This window comes from Macrotis lagotis, chromosome 3 (genome assembly GCF_037893015.1).
Source record: "Macrotis lagotis isolate mMagLag1 chromosome 3, bilby.v1.9.chrom.fasta, whole genome shotgun sequence".
Lineage (NCBI taxonomy): Eukaryota > Metazoa > Chordata > Mammalia > Peramelemorphia > Peramelidae > Macrotis > Macrotis lagotis.
This window is the reverse complement of record NC_133660.1, coordinates 21,347,359-21,370,269: the sequence shown is the minus strand read 5'-3', so window position 1 is coordinate 21,370,269 and position 22,911 is coordinate 21,347,359. Positions and strand designations below refer to the sequence as shown.

The following is a 22,911-nucleotide window of genomic DNA, read 5'->3' as shown; positions in this document are numbered from 1 at the left end:
CAATAGACTGATCTTTCACCTGGAAGATGGTACCTCCCAGAGAGCCAGAGGAACAATTGATATGGTGTTTGCTGCCCAACAACTTCAGAAAAAAAGGCCAGGAGCAGAACAGAGGTCTGAATACAACTTTTGTAGATCTGACCAAGGCCTTTGATAACATCAATCATAAGGGTTTATGAAAATTATGTCAAAATTTGATTACCTGGAGAAGTATTGTATGTCAATTTAATGTCAGTTGTATGTAATATTGCATGTCAGTTTTATGATAGCATGCTTGCCCAGGTTCTGGATAGTGGAAGATGCTCTTGAGATTTCCTGGTCACCAATGGAGTGAAACAAAGATGTGTTCTTGCTCCCATGCTTTTTAGAATGATGTTTTCAGTCATGTTATCAAATGACTTCACTGAGGATGAACATGACCTCAAGGTCAGCTACTGCACTGATGGCAATTTCTTCAACTTGAAAAGTCTACAAGCCAAGACCAAAATGGAGGGAGTGTTGTACATGTTGTTCTATTTGCAGACCATTGTGTACCCAATACAACTTCTGAAGTGGAGATGCAACAAAATATAGAACAATTCTCTGCTGCTTGTGCTAATTTTAGTCTAACAATTAACACCCAAGAAAACAGGTGCTCTATCAGCCAGCACCACACCACCGTTTGTTGAACCACTGATTACAGCAAATGGAGAAGTTTTAAGTACTGTGGACAATTTCATTTACTTTGATGGTATTCTTTTCAGGGAGGTACATGTTGACAATGAGGTTGACACACATTGTCAGAGCTAGTTTAGTATTTGAGAAACTCCAGAAGAAAGGGTGGTAGAGAAGAGGTATTAGGCTAACTACCAAACTGTTGTGCTGACCTCATTGTCTGTGAATCCTGGACAGTTTACCATTCCAGGAACCTGAATCATTTCCTAAATTGTCTTAGGAAGATTCTGAAGATCACCTGGTGGAAGAAGATACCAGATACTGAGGTCCCTGCTTGAGCTAAACTGCTTAGCATTCCAACATTACTATAGATACCATACAATCAACTGGGCATATTGTTAGAATACCGGACATACACTTGAGAAAATGATTATTTTATGGAGAACTCACATGGGGCAAGTGCTTACAAGGGGGTCAGAAGAAGCTATACCAAGACACCCTGAGGTTTTCTCTTAAGAACTTTAAAATTCATTGTACAGCATGGGAGACACTTGCTATTGGCGCAGATATGGCATGCCCTCATCAGTGAGGGTGCTGCACTCCATGAGGAAGGCAGAATTGAAGCAAATCAAAGGAAACATGACATGTATAAGTTTTTTACAGTAAGCACTTCAGGTGCTCACATGGACTAACTGGGCCTGACCTGTGGTAGAGCTACAGTTGGACACACTGTAATTTGTCTCAAATATAGTGATATCATTTTTGTATTCTTCAATAATGAAAGACAAGAACCAACCAAGAGGGTTAAGATCCAAAAATATCTTTCCCTACCAGAACCAAATGTAATAACACAACATTTAAGAGTGACCAATATAAACTCATACTTTAACTTAAAAAATTTTAAGTTAAGCTTAAGACAGAGGCAGCTTGGGGGCATAATGAAAAGAGCTGGGTCTGGAGTGAGAAAAACTCATTTCAACAAATTCAACTATGATCTCAGACACTTCCTAGTTGTGTGACCCTGAACAAAATGCTTAACTCTGCTTGCCTCAGTTTCCCCAGCTGTAAAATGAACTGGAGAAGAAAATGGTCAAATATTCCAGGATCTTTGTTGAGAAAACCCCAAATGTGATCACCAAGAACCCAACAGGACTGAACAGCATTAGGTAGCAGTGGACAGAATATAGACCTTTAAAGGAGGAAGATGTGAGTTGAAATCCAACTCAAAGACTTTAGGCACTTAACCTGTCTGCAGCTCAGCTTCTTCCTCTGTAAAAAAGAGGATTAACAGAGCACCTATCCACTGGGGTTGTAGTGATGATAAAATGAATTAACATGCTCATGCAATGTGCTTTATAACTGTTAGCTGCAATATTTACCAGTTCAGGAATGGAATGTTTTTGAATGTTACAAAATACTGTTGTGCTCTAATTGACTTTAAATGGAATGGTGTCGGAAAAACTGGAACTGATGAAATAATGTGATAAGAGCTGCCTAAACTGATGCGAAGCAAAGTGAGCAGAACCATGAAAATGATTTTCACAGTAACAGGAATGTTGAAAAGATAATCAGCCATGAAAGACTTTGTAGCTCTGATCAATATGATAATCCACCATAATTCCAAAACCCTCATAAGGGAAAAAAGCACCCCCTGTGGGCATTATCTCTGCTGGGCAGGGTGCTCAGCTGAGCTCCCTGATGGTGTTGCTCTCAACTGCTAGGTCAGGTTCTCTCTTGAATCTAATTTGTTAGCCCTCTTTGCTCCTCCTCAAGGAGACATGCTGTCTAAAACCTCAACTGTGACCATATGTTTATGTGTCTGGAATGTGAACTGCTTTTACCTGATGCATGGGGTGCCACCCACTGGCCATTCCAAGCCACATAATTGATGGATTGCTGTTTAGTCATTTTCAATCCTGTTGGAATTTTGGAACTTTCTTGAGTACTTTATGGAGTGCTTTTCTATTTTCTTCTCCAGGTCATTTTACAGATGAGGAAACTGAGGCAAATGGGGTATAGCAAGTTGTCCAGGATCACACAATTAATAAGTGTTTGAGGTCACATTTGAACTCAGGAAGAGGCATCTTCCTGGCACTAGGCCAAGCACGCTCTCTATTGTGTCACCTAGCTGTCCTAGCTGATGCGTATTAAATGGAGAAAATTCCTTGTTGTCTTCTTGGGGTAGGGGTCATATTCTACATAGCTGCTCTTTTGAGCAACTCAGCTCACAAATGTATTGTTCAGGACAAGCAGCTTTTACTTTTAAAGGCCATCCAGGGTAGGAGCAATTGTTTTTTCCTAGTCAAAGGTCAGTTCCCTTTTGTGATTCAAAGAATTCTTTCATACTATTAATAAACAAGTGATAGGTTACAGACATATTCTTGCTTCATTCTATACTGGGCTGTCCATCTAACTTTCTGGAATTCAGTTATCTCAGCTACTCAGAAAGATCACACACTGTGACCAGATGAAATTTGCATCAGAAATGTAAGACTGGTTCAATATTGAGAAAATCATCAGCATAATTGATCTTATTAATAACATAATAACACAATTATATGATTATTTTAATAGATGCAGAAAGCAGAGGAAAAAATGGAGCTTTTCTTAAAATGATAAATGGTACCTAATACCAAGAGGTTAATTTTTTTTTTCATATTTTCTTCCATCACTCACAGGAATTGTGAAGAGCCATTCTGAAAAAGCTGTTCAAAAATTAGTAAAATTATTACTATTTTTAAAAGACCTTATTTCTGTCTATAACTAACCATGATTCTAGAGTACTGATCTGTTAATCACCTCCTACGGGAGTGGCAATGGATTTAAGATGCAGAATGAGACATACAGTTTCAGATCTGTATAATGAGTGAATTTGTTTTAATTGATTATGAATATTTATTATAATGTTTTTTTATCTTATTTTTCTTTTAAATGCTGAAGGTTGAAAAAGGGAGAGGGTAGGTTGGAGGGATGGAAAATAAATACTTGTGAATTGAAAATAAAATATAATAAAAATAGTAAAATCAGTTTCATTATAAAAATATAGGTATAGTTGTGTTTACTGAAAAAGTAAATGAACATTTCATTTAAAATTAGAAAGATATAGGTCCCTTGGTTCCAAAGGGGAAAAAAAAGATTAGTCCAGCATCCTTTGGCACCTGAGAGATAAGAATCTCTAGCTCCAAACTTGGGGGACACAAAAGTGATTCCAGGTACCTTCCCATGGATCTAAAGCATACTTCCCTCCTTATCTTTTTGGACACTAGTAATATGAGATTTGGTGAAGTTAAGCCTATAGGACCAGTGATCAAAAGCTAACTCTACACATTTCTTGGTGCTACAGAATTCATATTTCATGGGATTCATGAGTGGGAACTTAGTCAAATTATATGTTTGGATTGAATTTTGTAGTAATTATTTTTAGAATTATTTGGATTTTCTTCAAAGTATTGCAAAAACTGTGAAGCACCATTTTAAAAAAATTGTCCCCAAAATAGAAAAATTAGTGTCTTAATCAAAATGATTATAGTTGTATATGCTAAAAAACAAACACATTTACTTATTTGTTAAGAATGAAGTAATAGGGGGAGGCTAGGTGGTGCAGTGGATAGAGCACCAGCCCTGGAGTCAGGAGTACCTGAGTTCAAATGTGACCTCAGATACTTAATAATTACCTAGCCCTGTGGCCTTGGGCAAGCCACTTAACCCCATTGCCTTGCAAAAACTAAAAAAAAAAAAGAATGAAGTAATAAATTTATTCATCAATATCAGGAAGAATGGCAGTCAATTTTTTTCTCCCTGACAATGGAATTAGACCACCATCTGCTGGTGCCTGGGAAGTGAGCATCTTGAGTCCCAGACACAGGGACACAAGCATGATTTGAGTACCTTTACAGATAACCTAAAGTGTTCTTGCCTTTTTAGTTTTTTTTTTTTTTGTGGTGCTGGCAAGATTAGGTTTTGAAAAGTTAAACCCAGTAATTGAAAAACCAAGCCTCACTCTTTGTGCAATGGAATTCAAATTTCATATATTCTGCAAAGAGGGGACTTGACCAAATTGTCTAAATATTTTTCCTTCCTAAGGTGCTTTAAGCAATAGTATGAGCTTGGATTTCCATTTTCAGAACTTATTTTTCGAATTTTCTCCAATTGTCTTTCAAATAGAACAGGGGCTTTTTAAAGCATCATTTTGAAAATTTGCTAAAAGTAGAAAAATCAATTTATTTATAAAAATATCAGTAGTATTTGCTAGGGAAAATGAATTGATAAATTTGTTCAGTTAAGATAAGAAAGACATAGGTCCATTGATTCCAAAGAAAGATGGAATTGGACTGGAATCCCCTATAGCCTGGAGGCTGAACTTTTTGAGTTCCAGAAACTGGAGGCACAAAAATTATTCCAAGCACCTTCTCCTTTTTTTTAATTTTTAAAAAAATTAAATTTTTTTATTTTCACATTTTTATTTATTTATACATTACTAAAATAGTTTTGTTGTAAGAGTAACCATAATCTATCCCCCTCAAAAATAGAAAAACCTAAAGAAAAAGAAAGTGAAAGAAAGAGAAAAAAATTGTACATCAGTCTGTATTCAGAAACCATCAGCTCTGTCTCTAGGGGGGATTGCATTGTTTTTAAAATTTTTTTAATTTATATTTTTATTTATTTACACATTACTAAAATAGTCTTATAAGAGTAAACATAATCCCCCTACCCACCACAAAAATTAAAAAAAAACTCAGGAGAAATAAAGTGAAGGAAAGAGAAAAAAATGTGTTTCAGTATGTATTCTGATACCATCAGCTCTGTCTCTGGGATGGATTACATTCTTTATCATAACTCCATCAGAGAAATTACTTCCATATTTTTCCACTGTTTCTATTGCTGACTGTAATTCCCTCCATCCATTCCTCCCCACTACTATTTAATATATTTTTTATCTCATTTTATTCTGGACTTCTTCAAAAGTGTGTCATGGAACAGCTAAGTGGCAGAGTGCTGGCCCTGGGGCCAGGAGGCTCCAAGCCTACATCCCATTCCAGAGACCCAGCAACCACCCTGCTGCATGGTCCCGGACAGGCCAATCAATTCCACCACCTTGCAAAAAGTGAAAAAATAAATGTGTTGTATCTGACTATCCTCTCTCATGATCTACCTTCTCTATCACCTGTAGGTGTACCCCTCTCCTCCCCTTGTCCCCCTTTCTCTCCTTTTCCCTCAAGATTTCTATACCCTTTGAGTGTGTTTTGTTTCTCCTTTGAGCCATTTCTGATGAGAATGATGGCTCACTCATTTACCTTCACCTTCCCCCCTTCCACACCATTGCAACCTTTTTTTTAAAGATTTTTCAAGGCAATGGGGTTAAGTGGCTTGCCCAAGGCCACATGGCTAGGTAATTACTAAGTGTCTGAAGCCAGATTTGAACTCAGGTACTCCTGACTCCAAGGCCAGGGCTCTATCCACTGCACTACCTAGCCACCCCTTCCACACCATTGCAAAACCTTTTTCTTGACTCTTTTACATGGAATATCTCCCTTCCCATCCACCCTCTCTATGCTTCACCTGAGTCCTGTACTTGAAGATCAAACTTTCTGTTCAGTTCTCACTGTTTCAACAGGAACATTTGAAATCCTCCTATTTTTATACAGGTGATATTTTTACCCTTTTTCATAATCTCTTCAGGGTATATACCCAGTAGTGGTATTGTTGGATCAAAGGGTATGCACATTTTTCTTGTTTTTCTGTTTGTTGGTGGCAAAGAAATGGAAACTGAGGGAATGTCCACCAATTGGGGGAATGGCTTAACAAACTGTGGTATATGTAGGTGATGGAACACTATTGTTCTATTAGAAACCAGGAGGGATGGGAATTCAGGAAAGCCTGGAAGGATTTGCATGAACTGATGCTGAGTGAGATGAGCAGAACCAGAAGAACATTGTACACTCTAACAGCAACATGGGAGTGATGTTCAACCTTAATGGATTTGCTCATACCAACAGGGCAAGAATCTGCACAATTTTGGATATCTGTGATGGAGAATGCCATCTGTATCCTGAGAAAGCATTGTGGAGTTTGAACAAAGACCAAAGACTTTCTATGCCCTTTAATTTAAAAAAATTATCTTATTATGTAATTCTGCTATATCTCATGTTTCTTCCTTAAGGATATGATTTCTCTCTCATCACATTCAACTTAGATCAATTCATACTATGGGAATGATGTAAAGACTAACAAACTGCCTTCTGTGGGGGTGGGGGGGAGGGAAGCAAGATTGGGGGAAAATTGTAAAACTCAAAATAAATAAAGTCTTTCTAAAACTAAAAAAAAAATAAAGGAAAAAAAATAAATTTCCCTCTTTTGCTGAAAGTTCATCTTTTCCCCCAGAAGAAGATGTTCAGTTTTGCTGGGTAGCTGATTCTTGGTTGCATTCCAATCTTTTGCCTTCCAGAATATTATATTCCAAGCCTGATGAGCCCTTAATGTGGATGCTGCTAGGTCCTGTGTAATCCTGATTGTAGCACCACAATATTTGAATTGCTTCATTCTGGCTGCTTGTAATATTTTCTCTTTGACTTGGGAGTTCTGGAATTTGGCTATAATATTCTGGGGATTATTTTTTGGAGATCAGTGGATTCTCTCAATTTCTATTTTTCCCTCTGCTTCTAGTATATCAGGGCAATTTTCCTTTAGGAATTCTTTAAAAATGAAGTCAAGGTTCTTTTCCTGATCCTGACTTTCACGTAGCCAAATAATATTTAATTTGTCTCTTCTGGATCTGTTTTCCAGATCTGTTGCTTTTCAATGAGATATTTCACATTTTTTTTATAGTTTTTCACTGCTTTGTTTTATTGTTTCTTGATTTCTCCACTCTACATTTGAAGGAACTGTTTTCTTCAGAGAACTTTCTTATTTCCTTTTCCATCTGGCTAGTTCTGCTTTTTAAGATTTTTTTTTCTCCTCATTAACTTTTTGGACTGCTTTTTTCCATTTGACCTAAACTGGTTTTTTAACATGTTATTTTCTTCAGCATGTTTTTGGATCTCCTGACTAAGCTGCTGACTTCATTTTCATTTCATTTCTCTCTCATTTCTCTTCCCAATTTTTCCTCTATCTCCCTTACTTGATTTTAAAATCTTGTTTGAGCTCTGCCATAGCCTTGAGACCAACTCCTATCTTTCTTGGAGGCTTTGGATACAGAAGCTTGGCTTTTGCCATCTTCTGAGTGTGTATTTTGATCCTCCATGGGACAAAATTAATTTTCTATGGTCACGTTCCTTTTTTTCTGTTTATTCATTTCCCCAGCCTGTGCCCTTGTTTGGGGGGTGCTTCCTGATCTTTAAAGTATTATTGGGACATCCCTGCAAGGACCTCAGTTCCTTCAAAGTGTTATGTGAGGCTCTGACTGCTCTCATGACCTGTGCTTTGGTCTGTGGATGACCACAAGCACACCTCTCTTCCCTGGAGCTGTGAGGATGGTCTCTGCTCCTCTATGGTAGTATGGGGGGCCAACTGTGACCTAGATCTGAATATGGACAAAGCCTCAGAGTCCTGTCCCAGGGACAGAGGAGAGACCTCAACAGTCTTCCCCCACCCTCTTACCTTCTTTGGGATGAGTGCTCTGGGAGCAGCTTCCCAGCAGCATCCTACTGTGCAGCTGGGTGGGCCTGCTTCCATTTCCTGGGATCTGGGCTGTGCTGAGATCTATGCTGGGGGCTCCATGCTCACTCTGGCAGAGGTTTCCTGGCTGATCTTCCAAGATGTGCTTGGCGTTTCCTGGGTTTACAGGTCAGGAAACTACTTCTGCTGCCATGAGCTGGTGCTCCCAGTGATCTAGGAGCCATGCAGGCTGTTCCTGGAAATCTGGAGCTCTTTCACTTCCACCCAGTGATCCTGGCTATGCTACCACCCCCTCCAACCCCATGGAACAGAGCCTTCCCATGATCTTCCAGGTTTCCTTAGGCTGGAGAATTGTCTCACTGGATCTTTCAATAGTTTCTGTCTCTCAAAAATTTAGTTAGAGTTATAACTTTAAAGTTTTTCAAATATTTTGGATGTGAGATCCTGAGAAATGCTTTTCTCATGCTGCCATTTTGGCTCCAGTGGGTTACATTCTATACCATAAGTCCATCAGAGGAGTTGCTTCCATATTTTCCCCCACAATTGCTATTTCTGATTGGATTTCCCTCCATCCATTCCTCCGTACTCCCATTTTTTTCTATTTTCTCTCTCCTTTCACTTTACCCCTCCTCAAAAGTGTTCTATGGGGCAGTTGAGTGGCACAGTAGACAGAGCACAAAAAGAATGTGTTGTATTTGACTACTCCCTTCCATGATCTACCGTTTCCTTAATCATCTATACTCCCCCTCCTCTCCCCTCTCCCTGTCCCTCTTCTCCCATTCCCTTTCCTCTAGATTTCTTTTTTTTTTAGTTTGTTGCAAGGCAGTGGGGTTAAGTGGCTTGCCCAAGGCCACACAGCTAGGTCATTATTAAGTGTCTGAGGCCAGATTTGAACTCAGGTACTACAGGGCTGGTGCTCTATCCACTGTGCCACCTAGTCGCCCCTTCCTCTAGATTTCTATACTTTATTAAATATATATATATATATATATATATATATATATATATATATATATATATATATATATATGTATTGTTTCCTCTCAGGCATTTTCAATGAGAATGAAGGCTCACTCATTCCCCCACACCTTCCCCTCTTCCACACCATTGCAAAAGCTTTTTCTTGACTCTTTTACATGGAATATCTTAGCCCATTATATGTCTCCTTTCCCTTTCTCCCAGTACATCATTTTTTCACCCAGTGACTTCATCCTTATAATAGATTATACCTTCATTCCCAGCTCTCTCCTTTGCCTTATCTACATATGCTCCTCCTAATTGCTCAATTAATTGAGATGGTTCATATGCATTATCAGTACCATCTTCCCTTGCAGGGATATAAGCAGTTTAACATCATTAAATTCCTCATAATTTACCCTTCCCATCCATCTTCTCTATGCTTCACCTGAGTCATGTACTTGGAGAGCAAATTTTCTGTTCAGCTCTGGTTGTTTCAACAGGAAAGTTTGAAATTCCCCTACTTCATTGAATATCCATCTTTTCCCCTGGAAGAGGATGTTCAGTTTTTCTGAGTAGTTGATTCTAGATCATTCCAGGCTCTTTTACCTTCCAGAATATTATATTCCAAGCCCTATGAACCCTTAATGTATACATTTCTGAGCCCTGTGTAAAATCCTGACTATAGCTCCACAATATTTGAATTGTTTCTTTCTAACTGCTTGTAATATTTTCTCTTTGACTTGGGAGTCCTTTAATTTGGCTATAATTTTCCTGGGAGGTTTTTTGGGATCTCTTTCAGGATAAGATTGGTGGATTCCCTCAATTTCTATTTTACTCTCTGCTTCTAGGATATCAGGGAAAATTTCCTGTAGAAATTCTTTAAAATTGTAGTCAAGGTTCTTTTCCTGATCATGACTTTCAGATAACTTAATAATTTTAAAATTGTCTTTTCTGCATCTGTTTTCTAGGTGTTTTTCTCAATGAGATATTTCTTCTCTCCCAATGAGATGTTTTCTTCTATTTTTTCATCCTTTTGGTATTGTTTTATTGTTTCTTGATTTTTCATAACTTCATCAGCTTGCTTTAGCTCCATTCTACATTTGAAGGAGTTGTTTTCTTCAAAGAGTTTTCTTATCTCCTTTTCCATCTGGTCAATTTTGCTTTTTAAGATATTCTTCTCATGAAATTTTTGGACTGCTTTTTCCATTTGACCTAAACTGGTTTATAACATGCTCCTTTCTTTTTATATCTCCTTAACCAAGTTACTGACTTGGTTTTCATGTTTTTCCTGCAATTTTTCCTCTACCTACCTTACTTGATTTTCAAAATCTTTTATGAAATCTTCCATAACCTGAGTCCAACTACTATTTTTCTTGGAGGCTTGGATACAGAAGTTTGGACTTTGTTCTGTGTTTTGATCCTCCATGGGACCAAAATAATTATCTATTGTTAGATTATTTTTTTCCTATGTGCTCATTTCCCCAGCCTATGCTCTGGTTTTGAGGTGCTTCCTAAGGTTTTGAGTGTTACTGGGGCATCCCCACGAGGACCTCAGTTCCCTCAATGTCTTGTGAGAGGCTCTGCCTGCTCTCCTGGCCCATGCTCTGGTCTGTGGATGACCACAAGGTTTCCCTTCTTCCCTGGAACTTTGAAGAGGGTCCCTGCTCTGTTATGGCAATGGGAGATCCCAGACTGAGACCAGGGTCTGAATATGTTATGAAGCAACAGAATTCTACCCCAGGGACAGCAAAGAGACCTCGACAGTCTCCTGTGAGCCCTTTACCTTCAGTGGGCTTAGCACTCTGGGAGCAGCTGTCAGGTGGTTCCCTGCTGGGTAGCTCTGCAGGTCTGCTTCTGTTTCCCAGACAGGGGCTGCATTGAGGGCCATAGCTGTGCTGAGGGCCCCTGACCTGGGCTCTAGGTTCACTCTGTCAGAGTTTTCCTCACAGTTTTTCCAAATTGTGCTAGGTGATCCCTGGGTTGGGGGTTCTGGATATCGCTTTTGCTGACATGAATCGGCACCCCCAGGGACCCAAGTCCTAAGTACCTTCTCATGAATTCTAATTTTTTATTTTTTATTTTTTATTTTAGTTTTTTGCAAGGCAAATGGGATTAAGTGTCTTGCCCAAGGCCACACAGCTAGGTAATTATTAAATGTCTGAGACCGGATTTGAACCCAGGTACTCCTGACTCCAGGGTGGGTACTTTATCCACTACACCACCTAGCTGCTCCCTCATGAATTCTAGAGTATATTTCTTTCTTCCTCATCTTTTTAGGCATCAGTAATAAAAGATTTGACAAAGTTAAACCCATAGAACCAGTGAAAGCTAATCCTGCACATTTCTTTATGCAATGGAATTCATATTTCACATATTCTATAAACACAGAAATGGGCATTTAAACAAATTGATCAGGGATTAGAAGATTCAATTTCAGGTCTGGCAAAATAGACCAATTTTTTTCCTTGCCCAAGATACTTTTTTATTTGGGGTTGGATTTACTTTTGCAGAGAATATTTTTAGAATTTTTCCCCAATTTGGGGCTACAGGTATTTGAAGACATGGTTTTGAAAAAGTTGCACACAAAGATATACATTTCTTTGTAAAAATAAATTAGTGTTTTTTTATCTTTGAAAAGAAAATTAATGGACAAATTGAGTTTAGATTCAGATGCAAAATTTTACTTTGCTTGGTTTTGACTTCATGGAACAAGATTCTTCTCTTAGGATAAACTCATCACTTTTAATTTCATCACCATATTCAGCCTCCTCTCCCCTCTGAATGAAGGACCACAGAGCAGAGTACCAAGCTCCTTTCAATACCTCCTTTTATAAAGGTCAGAAACTGGACTTTTACTTCACTCTGCTTTGCATCTACTGCTCTGCCTAGTTTCAACTCATAGAACAAGTGCTCTGACTCAAAGTAATCCATATTGTCCACCACCTCCACCTGCTTTCCTGTCTCCTTCAGTGTATTGTCTACTCCTCCATCTCCAATAGGATGTAAGTTCCTAAAGGACAAGATATACTTTCATTTTTATGGATATTATCCCCAATGTTTAGGCACATAATAGAAACTTAATAATTGATTATTGGATTGGAATGTAATAGGTTTGAAGCATTTATTGTTATTAGATTAATAAAGAGTGCTAGGGCTCTGGTTAGGGTTAGAATTAGAGTCTCAGAATTAGGGTTGGGAGTCATAATAGGAATTTATTTAAAATTATAAAAGCATTGGTCCACTGCTTCCCAGGAAAGGTTGAGCAAAGCCCATAAAAGTTGGCCCCTGAAAGTTGGGCATATTGATCCTGGTACTGAGTGCACAAGGATGATCCCAGACATCCTCAAGGGAAGCTTGGTTCAAAGTATTCTACTGCTGGGACCCCCAAGTTTTGTTAGAGGTCCCGCTTTTCCTAAATCCTTCACTGCTGAGATGCTCAGGTTTGAAACATAAATTTCTATCTATGTTTAGCTTCCCTATGCTTGGGGATGGTAACTGCTGTTTCACAAGTTGATTGAACTTTAGATGCTCAATGGCACCAATGGGAATCACAACACAGAAAGGCATATGAAGTGAATGAAGATAATGGGAAAAGAATTTGAGAAGGATTGAAATGTATAATCTGGAGTACAGTGCTGGTAAACACAATTTCCAGATGGCAATGAACAAGTTTGGTGATATGATTAATAATGATGAATTCAGACAAATGTTGAATGGCTATAGAAAAAAAAAACAAATTTCAGAGGAAGGCCAAAGAGAGAAAAGCTATGCAACTCCTGTTAAGAATCAAGGTTAAGGGGCAGGGCAGCTAGATGGTACAGTGGATAGAGCACCCACCCTGGAGTCAGGAGTACCTGGGTTCAAATCCTGCCTCAAACACTTAATAATTACCTAGCTGTGTGGCCTTGGGCAAGCCACTTAACCCCATTACCTTGCAAAAAAAAACCCTAAAAAAATCAGGGTTAATATTGTTCTAGTTGGGCATTTAGCTCAACTGGTTCCCTTGAAGTCCAGTGCTTCTGTAAAACAGGCAAACTTGTTTTCACTTAGTGAACAGAATTTGGTTGACTGCTCAGGTGATAAAGGCAACAGGATCCAAGTTGCAATTTGAGTTTCTTGTAACATTTTTTACATTTGTGAAATGTAAGCACTGCTTTATAAACAGCTTGTAATACAACTTAATTAGAAGACATAAATAAATATTCATTTTTACATTGCATGCATAAAACTTTACCTTTTTATTTGGGGAAAAAAGGGAAGCTAGCTTCTCCATAGCATTTCCACCTATACTGTGAAGTTTTTCAAAGTCAAACCCAACCAACTGAAGATTAAATAGTAATCTTGCTAATTCTTGGTGCCCAGGATGCAATTTATTGAAAATAAAGTAAGGTACATATTATTTGAGGTATGGCCAAATTGCCCAATTAATTTTTCTTGTCTAAGATGCAGTCTAATATGGATTTAGACTTAATTTTGTAGATTTTTACAATCTTTTTAAAATTTACTTCCTGGACTAGGGACTATTGGGAATCACCATTTAAAAAAATAGTTGTGTCCCAAAGTAGCGAAATCCATTTTTTTGTAACAATATGGAAATGGTGTCGATCTCTGAAATAATAAATTAATAAATTGAGATTAGATTTGGAATCAGAGTAGAATTATAGTCGGGGCACCGAATTAGCTTTAGGGTTAGAGTTGGAAGAATTAGGTTTAGGGTAGAGTTAAGGTTAAAAATAGTTTTATTCAAAATTAATAAATTCAAAATTTCTTCATCTTCAAGTTTCAAGAAAAAGGGCAAGGACTCTTGCCCTGCTTGTATCTAATAATACTTGTCCTTCATTGTCAAAGAAGACCATATAAGAGAGGTGATGTCATGAAAAGCACATAAATTGGATTTGAGTGAGGCAGTGCTGTGCTAAGTCAACAGCCTCACTTTCTCCTCCAGAACTGAGTCCAGTGACCAGGTACGAATTAGGACAACAGGAGATGGTCCTAGATGCAAGGTACTCAGCCTTAATGCCCAAGGTCACACAGCTAGTTCAAGTCAAGTGTCTGAGGCAGGATTCAAACTTTCATCCTTCCTGACTCCAGGCCATTGCTCTGTCCATTGGACCACCCAGCTACCCCAAACAAGAGTTGGTCTCCAGACCCTGACTCCTCCTTCTCCCATTCACTCCACCCCAACTCTTTTTTCTTGAATTGTATAGGTAGTCCTAGCTCCCAAAAGAGCAGGCATGAAGAAAACTCCAATAGATCTAGCCCAGAAATACAAGACAGAGAGACACATAACCATCTCAGTGAAAGCTTGAAGTAGGTGGACAGGTAGGTTCCCCAGAACTCGATGAGAGTCAATGAAAAGAGACCTTTTCTTTCCAAAGAATAGATTTGGTTTGGGGGAAGAAAGTTCCACAACCCTCCTGGGGTGGGGGTGGAGAGTCTAGACTGTGGTTTGTAGGGGTCTGCTGCAGTGCATCCTGAAAAACCTAGGACTTCAGATCTTGATAGTTTAGCAAATATTCAATGGGGAACATTGAAGGATAGAGTGGAGCATGGTTCCATGAACAACAATTGAACAAGAGTCACTTGGCCCTGAGAGATAGATGATCATAATTCTAAAGGGGCAGGTGATGGCCGACAGCTGCCCTCACTTTAATGAGAAAGGAAGTTGGGTTCTGATCTCTCATCCAGTGGTGTAGATGATGCGGTGAAACAACTGGACAGATCCTAGAAAAGCCACTGCTTTATAGGGAAAGCTTTATAGTTTGAGAAGGACCAGATCATTTTGGAGTGAGTACATTCTGTTCTAGAACATCTACCTGGAAGTTCCAAAATCAGCATCAGGTCTCTAAGGTAAATAACCTCTGGAATATTGGATTGAAGTAGGTAGCCCCACCCCCCATGTGAACAGAGTGCTGAGGGACACACCTGAGAAAGAAAAAAGGGAAAAGATCCATCAGGTTTGGGGGTATGCCTTGGTGCTGGCTCATTGGATCTGCTGGTGGCTGTCTCTTGTTGCAGTGATGGTGAGCCTCTGACTCCCCAAAGGGTGGGCTTTGCAGCCTCTCATTCTTGTCTTCTCCTCAGATAGCTTCTATTGTTGATCCCCTTTCCGGGTACTGTCACACTCATGGGGGATGCTGAGGTGGGGTAAGAGGGGAGATGGGAACAGCAATTGCAGTGGCTGGATCCCCCTCACTCTTCCCTACCTCACCTCCCTCTGCTCCTTGGTCTGGGTTATGGCTCTGATGGAGTCCTTGACAGGCTGTGATTTTTTTTCCCTCCTCTGCCCTAGTTCCCCCTCCCCACCCCCTGCAAAAAAAAGTGGCCCTGGGGTTTGCTTTCTCTGCACAGAACCATGGGGTTGGGAGAGTGTCTTGGAATGTGTGTGTTTGTGTTTTTACACACATACATGCATGTATCCATAGATTCATGTACATATAAATGTATATACTATATAAGTATATATGTGTATATGAGTGAATAGCTAATTAAACAGACATATGCATGTATGTTGGTGTGGGTATATGCATGCATGCATGTATATGTCACTGAGACAACTTTGCTATTCTCCTCTCCATTCCACTTCGTTGGAGAATCTTGTCCCCATCTGCTGGGCACTGTGGGGCTATGGAGATGAGGTTTAGGTTTGATTCAACATTGACAAGGGCCAAGGGATCATCAGGAACATTCACACCCAAGCCCTTGCTGGGTTTGACTGGTATTGAGGAAGTCACTAGTAGCAGCCCTTTCAGGAAGGGTTGGGGGCTTTGGCCAAGAGTCTAGTGTCTGCTTTGCCCTCCTGTCTGCTTGTCTATTGCCCAGGCCACATACCCCCTCTGCCCTCACTAACCTGGCAGATCAGCAGTCTTCCAGGTGGGGAATTTTGTTGGACTCCCTCTGAGTGGGATAATATCTGGTGAAGTCCTCTCAGGGTTATGAAAATCTTTGCATTCCATGGGGCCCAGGACATCCTGAGGCACTGACCATGAGAATCCAACTTTTTCTAGTCAAAACATTATGAAAGTCATCAGGATCTCTAAACTAAGAGAGTATAGTAACAGGTCAACCCAACATCTGTGAGATATATATTTTGAAAATATTACATTCCTTTGTGTCTGTTTCTGGGGTAGATTTCTGTGAATGGATTGTATCCCTGAAACCCAGCCAATGGGCTAAAGGGGAAGGGGGAGTTATGGTGAGGGGATTGTGGTTAGGATTTATAAAAAACTTACTTTGCTGTGCTTTAGGTGAGGCTCTCTGACTTGAATGCACCCTCTCTCTCCAGTAAATAAAACGTTTCTCTTGCTCAGACCCAGTCTCTGAAAATTTTATTTAGTGCATTTTTGATGCGCAGACCTCCCATTGACATCTACAGGGAAGCCCTCTGGCCTCCATGGTGGCATTCTTTCCAGAGTGGTCTTTTGTAATGGCTTCCCTTCTCCACTCTGTCCCCCATTTAAAACACTTTTTTTTTCTGATTTTTTTTTTAGTTGAATTCTTTCTTTCAGTAGACTCCCCTACCAATGTGTTTTGGGATCTGCACTGGTCTTGGTGCCATTCTCCCTAGAGTATTCATTGGTCTCAGTGGCAGGAACTCAGACGATTGCATAAAAAAAAACGGGAGATTGAGAAAGAGGGGATAGGAAGTAATGGGGAAGAGCTGGGGAGAAAAATGAAAAAACTATCTCACAATAGAGGCTGACAAAGAAGAGGTTCTTACAGTGGAGAGGAGCTGAAAATGGTACTGCAAAAATAAAGAATATACATGTATATAGAGATAATATATGCACACATTATATATCTACTCTATATGCATGCTTCATATATACTTAGTATATAAAAAAGCATAAATAGAAGACAATAGGATGGAGGGAAGTTAGCAATCACAACCATGGATGGAATAAACTTCCCTCTCTCACTCAAAGGAAAAGACATAGAGTTTACAGAAGGGGCTGGAGCAGAGTCTCTGATGTTTCAGCTACACTAAAAACATCAGATTAGTAATTATGATCTCAAGAACAGAACTTATTAAATAAGTTATCTGGAAAATGATATGTTGTTCAAATATACCATAGACAATGGAGTAATATCAATGCTAAATATATAGGTACCAAAAGACAGATCATCTAAATTCTTAAAGGAAAAGTGCTGAGTTAGGGGAGGGATAGACAACAAAATTACACTAGTGGGGAACTCATTTTGCCATATAAATATAACAGCATAAAATCATAAAATAAACAACAAAGAAATTAAAGAGATGACTAAAATTAGTAATTAAAATAAATTAAAAAATAAATATAAGACCTCTGAAGGGAAAAATTGCACCTATTTTGGATTTTTTTCAGCTGTTAATGGTACCCTCATAAAAACTGAGCATGTCTTAGGGCAAAAAACCACCACAAACAAATGCAGAAAAGCAGAAATATTAAATGCATTCTTTTCAGACCTTAAGGCAATAAAAATTGTATTCAGTCAAGGGCCTTGGCAGCATAGGAGAAAAATGAATGGGGAAACTAAATAATCTAATCCTAATGAGTGGGTCAAGAAACAAATCTGAGACACCATCAATTCATTAAAGAGAATGACAAGGTAGGACAACATATGCAGCCAAATTCTCACTTAGGGAAAAATTTATACCTCTCTCTCTAGACACTTACATAAATACAAGAGAGAAAAAGATCAACAATTGCTTTACATAACTGCATATGTATAAATGGATTTTTTTATTTCTTACTTTCTGTGAATGGGGAGAAAGAATTGGAATGTTCTCCAATAAGGACATAGTGGAGAAGTGCTTCCCCACTGGGACAGTACCTACTGATTAAAAGTGAGTGAGTGTGTGTGTGTGTGTGTGTGTGTGTGTGAGAGAGAGAGAGAGAGAGAGAGAGAGAGAGAGAGAGAGAGAGAGAGAGAGAGAGAGAGAGAGAGAATAATTTGGTTCTTCTTTTTCAGTGGAAGCTGGATGACCATTTTCCCTTTGTGATGTAAAGGCAATCTTTTCTCATCTTGGATTGGTCTAATTGTCCTCTGAGAATTTTCTAATTCTATAGATTCTATCTGATTCTGTGATACTGTTTCCACTGGCTGTAGCTTCCTGAATTATGGGTATGAAAAAGACCTTTGCTATTGAAATACCTTTTGAGAGTCTGTCTCAATATCCAATATCTCATCCAATTGCTTTTGGAGAACATGCTGTGTCCTAAACACCAGACTGACTTCTTTTATTGGGGGGGTGTATATGCAAAAGAAGCACTTTTTCTTTTTTTCTTTCTTGCCTGCCTTAATCACTGAGAAACCATCAAGGTCTTACATTCCCAGCTTATTTTTTTTGGAAGTAGTCATTCTTGGCTTCTTTTCCTCTCTTAACTAACCCTCATCACCAGATGGGTGTTTTCTCAGTAAAATTGTGACCTGGAAAAAAACAGCTTTAAAAGGAAGGGTTTCCTACTACATCCAGGACCATTTCCAGTTGTCCTGATCTATTATCTGGTCACTGAACTCAGATGGCTTTGGAGGAAAAAGTGAGGCTGGTGACTTTGCACAGCATACCCTCACGTAAATACAATTCACTTCTTAGTCATGGCATCATCTCTCTGATGGCATGGTCTTCTTCAAGAAGGAAGGACATAGATCATCATGTCCTTCCCAGCACATCCATATATAGACGAAGTCCACTAATAGATGTCTGGATGTGTTTCACATAAGAGGAATATAAGGAATTATACTCTTTTTTAAAAGTTCATTATGTAGGAGTGGCTGGGTGGTGCAGTGGATAGAGTACCAGCCCTAGAGTCAGGAGGACCTGAGTTCAAATCCGGCCTCAGACACTTAATAATGACCTAGCTGTGTGGCCTTGGGCAAGCTACTTAACACTATTTGCCTTGCTAAAACTAAAAACAAATAAATAAATAAATAAGTTTTTACAAAAGTTTATTATGTAATCTGACCAAAGCTGAGGGCAGGCAGTACAAGGACTGGAAAAGAACTCAGAGAAACCTTCTTGGGACAAAGTCTCACTTTGATCCGGGGCTTTGCCCCCAACTCATGATCCTTTCAAACTCTGTTCTAGCAGTGTATCTACTATACAAGGATGGGACAACACACCAAAATAGGTGGAGATGCAGCCAAATTGGTACTTAAGGGGAAATTGATACCTCTCTGTACAACAATACAAGAGAGAAAAAGAAGACCAGCAAATTGTTTTGCATAACTACATATGCTTTACTTTCTCATTTTCAGGGGAACTAGAGAGCCTGATAAGTAAGACCAATTACCTCCATTTCTAAGTAGCATTTGTCTATAAGAGACTGTGATAAAGCTTCTTGTCATACTGTCAAGGGGAGGGACTTCTTGGAAGTCAGACTGACTTGGGAGACTATTATCTGTGTTAAGGGGCTCCTATCTCTTATGTTCTGGGTCAGTTGTGCCAGAACTTCCTGTTCTGTCCTCCCACTGTGGAGATGGTGACCAAGGATTAAAGGTACAATGAGAGACTCCCTACAAAGGTTCTACAAACATTTTAGAAACATGCCTGTGCAATTATTTTTTTCAGATGCTTGCCTTTGTTTTGAATAGAAATTCATCTGAAACCTAGTCCCAAAACAACAACTTTGGAATAAGGGGACTTGTACCTCCTCCTGAACCCCCTTTTATGCAGACCAGAAAAATTCCTGAATGAAAAGTACAGGATACAGTTGAGGTGGTAAGGGAAGAAGTACTGATATTGGCAATAAGGGCTGACATAGCAGATAAGAACAAAATTCATGCTGGCACAGTTTAGGTAGAACAGATTTGGTTTATAAAATATTAAGATATGAATGATAGGCTTATCTGCATTTTGTAGTTTTTAGTGGTTTGCATCTTTAGTTCTACAAGAAAAAAAATTATTTAAAAAAACCTGTCACTCACTCTCCTCAACAACTGTCTTGATATGAAGTCATATCAAGACTTCCATAAAACAAAATGCTATAATCCCCATGGCCAGGCTGCCAGTGGATGATGGGAAGAGAGGTCTGAGTTAAACAGGGTTATAGAGAGGTGTGGATATGAGTTAAGCCAGTCTGTGTCATTATCCACAAATTGCAAGTTTGTCGGTACTCTTGGCTAACTTTCATCTTTGGACCACAGATTTAGAGCTTGACAGAGATCATAGATGCTACTGAGTCCAATTCACTTATTCCACAGTGAAGGAAACTGAAGCATAGAGTCATTATTCACTTTAGACAGTTACTAGCTATCGAAGGTCAGATTTGAACTTAGATATTCCTGACTTCAGACCCAGTGCCAAATTGCTTCTTTTGTGTGACTCTGAGCATCATTGTTGCCTTCTTATTCTCATTTTTCCCCCCATCTGGTCCCCCAGGTATAAACTCTAAGTTATTCTTTGATTCGGTACAGTATCAGTATTGAATGTAAAGCAACAGGACAGGTGGGTGACAACATGATGAATCAAATTACCACAATTAAGCCTCCAAGTCAGATCTAAAGGTGTCCAAGAGTCTCTGGGTTTTTAAAAGTTTCAAACACTCTTTGAGCACCAAAGAGTCAGGATCCCAGGAAGCAGATCACTCAGAGTCCCAGATTCTAGTCTCCCCATCTGTCACTTAGGAGCTGTTCTACTCTCTGGCCTCCTGTTGAGATGAGCAAGTGATATGAATCTTAGCTGGCATGGAGAGAGTGCTGGAAACTTTGGAAAGTGCCTTAGAAACACTATTTGATCCTCAGTGACTTGACCAGGCTGGCAGAGCTGGTCCGATGTCCTGACTCCAGGCCCTCCACTCTAGCCAATGTTCCACCCAGATGCGTCTAGGAAATGACTTGACTTGCTTCTAAGGTCTCCCCTAGCCTGAACATTCCGTGAAAACCCTCGGCCCCCCCAAACGGGACTCCTCTCCAGAGCAGTAGGAGCCAGTGCGGGAAGCTGACTGAAAGGAAAGTCCCGGTGTTCCAGTGTTCCCAGGGAAGGCTTCCCCAGGGTTCATCTGAGCAGGGCCAGGAGCAGGAATCCAGGCAAAGGGTGGGGGGAAGCAGTTACAAGTCTGAGTCGCAGGGCAGGGTGCTACTGGAGTCACCGTACCCGCCACTGCTTAGCTCCCCCTTCAGGACATTCTCGGGGTTCGCGTAGGCTCCTGGTCGAGGCATTCTGAAGCCCACTCCGGGCTTTGGGTCAACCTGGGGCTGCAGCCGGGCCTGGGGGCGCGGGGACAAGGGCGGGATGGTGGGAGCTTCGGGCCATTGGACATACACCGTGTTCAGGCTGCTGCTGCGCGGCCTGGGGTCCGCCTTGGGGCGCCAGGCACAGTCCTGGCAGACCTGGGCGAAGCTGAGGGCCAGGGAGAAGCCCCCCACTAGCAGCAGGCAGCTGCCCAGGAAGCCGAGCACCAGGCTGTAGCCGACGCGCAGCTGGACGGGCAAGGGCTTCGCGGGCAGGACCGTGCGGTTCTGCAGAAAGTGGCTGTACCAGGCCACGGGGATGAGGCCCAGGAGGCCGGCTGCGAAGAGCACCAGCCCCGAGGCGCCGGCCAGCCAGGCGCGGGGCTTGGAGCGCCAGCAGCGCACCCCCAGCGAGGCCAGCAGCAGCCCGACGGCCGTGGTGGCCAGCCCGCTGATGGTCAGCCCGCGCGCCGCCCGCACCGGCTCGGCCGCGTAGTAGCCCAGCTCGTCGGGCAGCCCGCACTCCCTCTCCAGGCTGCTCTGCTCCTTACACGTGTCCCACAGTCCCTGGGTCACCACCACATTAATGGGCAGATCCAGGAAACCTGTGGCCTGCCGCCACCCCGGCGTCAGGGTGCACACCAGATAGAGGAGTAAGCCGCAGGGCGCCAGCACCATGCCCAGGGTCATGGCCACCGGCGTCCTCATCTCGGTGGCTGCTGGCGGCCCCCTTGGGGGGCAGGACGCTTGTCCGAGCCTGCGGAACCCAGAGGGGGAGGATGTGCCCCTGGTGTCCTAGGGCCCGGGTTCTGGCTGCTGGCCCGAGGAGGAAGCTTCCCCAGGGGGTCGGTGCGCCCCTGGCCCCGCGCTGCCTTCAGGGAGCCGAACACCCGGATCTGGGCGATCAGGTCAGTCCTGTCTACGCCTTGCTCCTCCCCTGCCCTCCCCCCTCTTTCTCCTCCCTCTTCTCCTTCCTCCAGCGCCAAGCTCCGCCCGCCCAAAGTGAAACCAGAACCCAGGTGGTCTCACCGAAACTCCACAACCGCCGGGCCCAGGAGGGACTGCCCTGGAAGGGCCAAACAGGAAGCAGCCACCGGGCCCGCCCTTGCACCTTGGACAGGGGTCTCGGAGAGTCCGCTCCTTCTGGCCGCTCCGGGTCCCTGCCTGCCCTTCCAGCTTCTTCCCACCCCTCCGCCACTGTCCTTGGGCAGAGGCGCATTCTAGGCTCCTTCACCAAGACAGGGCGCTCCAGGGTTTCCATGGTCCTGAAGCGCGCCGCCCCCTTGGCAGCTCTGCGGTTAGAAGTCCTATAGCGTCAGAGAGCCTTTTGTTTCCTTTTCTCCCCTTCTAAGTGGATGTGGAGAGGGGCCAGGGGTGGGGGAAAGAACTGGAAAATTCTCTAAGCCTTCCAATAGTTTGTTTTTAGAAAGGACAAGCAAAACGAACAAATAGCAATGTTGTCGCTGAATGTATCTCAAGCGCTCTCTTTGGCCATCTCAGAGCAGTTCACATACAAGGAGTCCCAGATTG

At 41.3% G+C, this 22,911-nt stretch overlaps 1 protein-coding gene across 1 annotated transcript; it reads right to left on the bottom strand.

Moving 5' to 3' along the window:
- Nucleotides 1-17,981: 17,981 nt before the first annotated feature.
- On the bottom strand, nt 17,982-22,635 carry LOC141517358 (claudin-23-like). Its single transcript, XM_074228306.1, has one exon. The coding sequence runs from the start codon at nt 22,087-22,089 to the stop codon at nt 21,259-21,261; it is 831 nt and encodes a 276-aa protein (XP_074084407.1). The 5' UTR covers nt 22,090-22,635; the 3' UTR covers nt 17,982-21,258.
- Nucleotides 22,636-22,911: the final 276 nt, after the last annotated feature.